The sequence below is a fragment of the Geospiza fortis genome, unplaced genomic scaffold (assembly GCF_000277835.1).
Source record: "Geospiza fortis unplaced genomic scaffold, GeoFor_1.0 scaffold244, whole genome shotgun sequence".
NCBI classification, from domain to species: Eukaryota; Metazoa; Chordata; class Aves; order Passeriformes; family Thraupidae; genus Geospiza; species Geospiza fortis.
Genome location: NW_005054370.1, coordinates 2,885,979 through 2,888,290, shown reverse-complemented (window position 1 = coordinate 2,888,290; position 2,312 = coordinate 2,885,979). Strand labels below are relative to the sequence as shown.

General features: G+C 56.9%; 1 protein-coding gene and 1 non-coding gene across 2 annotated transcripts in view; one reads left to right on the top strand and one right to left on the bottom strand.

Moving 5' to 3' along the window:
- Nucleotides 1-562: 562 nt before the first annotated feature.
- Nucleotides 563-2,312, top strand: part of LOC102033502 (5-hydroxytryptamine receptor 3A-like) — a 6,884-nt gene continuing 5,134 nt past the window's right edge. Inside the window, exons 1-2 of the mRNA XM_031059922.1 lie at nt 563-583; nt 2,070-2,181. Of these exons, the coding sequence (XP_030915782.1) occupies nt 563-583; nt 2,070-2,181 (133 nt within the window). The remainder of the gene's footprint in view (nt 584-2,069; nt 2,182-2,312) is intronic.
- Nucleotides 2,174-2,246, bottom strand: TRNAR-CCU. The gene has a single exon. It is a non-coding gene; the product is annotated as a tRNA-Arg (tRNA).

The following is a 2,312-nucleotide window of genomic DNA, read 5'->3' as shown; positions in this document are numbered from 1 at the left end:
GGCCGGGCGCGGGGCAGCTGCCGTGGCCGAGCGGACAAAGCAGTGGTTCCATAAGAGATACATAGCGGGTTCGAATCCCAGTTGCGGGAACAGAGCTTTACATTCCCACACTCCGGCTGCATCATACGGCGCCCCGCACACAGAGGGGCGGGCAGTGGGTTGATATTCCCCACCGAAACACAGCAAACTGATCCGAGCCCCCCAGTAACTCTCCTAGCAGTACGAGAAATACCACCCTACCTCGTCTCAGCCCTTTCGTTTTCCCAATAACCGGCCCCAGGTGTGGGCTCAGACCCCACCCGCCGCCGGTTCCAAGCCCCGGTCCACCCTCTCCCGAGGGGTATAAATTCTCTCTCATTGGCATGATTCCTGGGGGAAATCTCACCTAAATCAACTTAATCTGCCTCTACACTACAGGCACATTTTCTGGAGTTTTAGCCCGCTGACATCCCACGCCGGGAAATTGAATGCGTCGAGTACTTCCCGTGGCTTTAAAACAACGACAAAGGGACTCGAACCCTCAAGGTTCTGATCCGAAGTCAGACGCCTTATCCATTACGCCATGTCGTCACCCGCAGAAAGGGTCCCTACCAGTGTCACGTGCCGGGGGCTCCCTGGGTGCCCCCGACACCCCCTGGGTATCCCCCACACTCGCCCAGGGCATCCCCCACTCTCCATCCCTCCTGGAAGTGTGGCTGGCTCTCCCGACCCAAGCCTGGTGATGGAGGTCCCCCCTCCTCTGGGACCCCGTGTGCCAACAGGTCACTGTCACCGTAGATGTGACCGTCACAGTGTCACTGTGCCAGCAGTGACAGGCACCACTACAGCAGAACGCTATAACACTACTGGAAAGAACACCATGGGCCTCATTAACCCCCTCTTTGCTCTCCTGCTGCGGCCACTCTCTCCAAAACCTGTGTTTCTCATCTAATCCCAAAAGAAGTTCCCTGAAGCCCACCCCAGGAAGGTATTTTAATTGGTGATCAGTGCCAGGGCTTGGGTAGGTTTGTTGCTTTCCAGGCAGCAGAGCCTCCCACATCTAAGAGAGAAAAACAACTTTAAAAGAAACTTCCTTTTGTGTTTTACTGGTGTGGCATTACCCTGACCACAGCTGCCTTTACTATCCATTAACTCCACAGGAAAAGACCCTCCAGACAGATTTTTAATGCCACGAATCTGAGAGGGCATTATCCCAAAGGCACTTACGGGGAGGACTTTGGTCCCAGGGCCGCACAGCTGAACACTGTGACCCCCCTGACCAGCCCCTCATGCAGACGTGGTTTCTGGGGGAGTAAAGCTTCCCGACATCCCAGCTTGTCCTGCTCCGGGAAGAGGTTCCCCACACAAGGTGCACATGAACCAGCATCAATGGGCTTTCTGTTGGGGCTCGGGTGCAACTGACAATACGGGAAGGAGAGAAAAATGCAGCTGAAATTCCCTGAAAACAAGGGAAAATGCAGCTGAAATTCAAGAAAACCCCAGCTCTGCCCAGACAGAGGTAATTAAACAACTGCAACTGCTCTGCTTTGGTGCCTTCTGGGACCCCTTGAAGGATGTCCATGACCTGGCCAGTGCCGTACTTTCACTAACATCCCTCCAAAAATCAGCCTTTTATTAACACCTCTCCTCTCATCCTCAGGTCCCAAAGCAAAGCTGGTTGTTATCCCCTCGATCACAGCCTCACCTGAGCTCTGGGACCACACAACTTATTGCACAACACATCCACCTTTGCACCCAAGCCTGGGGCAGTTTGTAGCAGCTCCTCGTTGTTTCCCTTTTCTGTGAAATCTAAACAGGGACCGCTGGCCGGGAGCAGACGGTCACAGCATCCCTCCAACAGCAGCTCCTGGCCCACGGAGAGAGCCCGGAGCTGCCACAGGGACTTCGCTGTCCCAAAACACATCACGGACTCCCCCGACCTCGCTCTTTGGTCCTTCCCCACATCAGGCTCGGTGTCCAGTGCCGTGCTCGGGCAGGTCTCTGGTCTATCCCCATCTCTGGGTTCTCCCGGGGCATGAACCTTCTCACCTGGCACCTCCCACCCGGATGGGGAATATCTTCCCGCCAAGCAGCAGCAGCCAGCGGCCGCAGGGGGAGGAGGAGGAGACGCGGCGGCGCTGAAACGAGGAGAAAGAACATGGAAACGGGGCAAGCAGAGGCAAAATGGAGGGCTCACCCCAGGTGGGACTCGAACCCACAATCCCTGGCTTAGGAGGCCAGTGCCTTATCCATTAGGCCACTGGGGCTGCGCAGGGCGCGCGCCCCGGCCGGCGGGAACGGCCCCGACCCCGTGCTGAGGGGGCGGCCCGGGG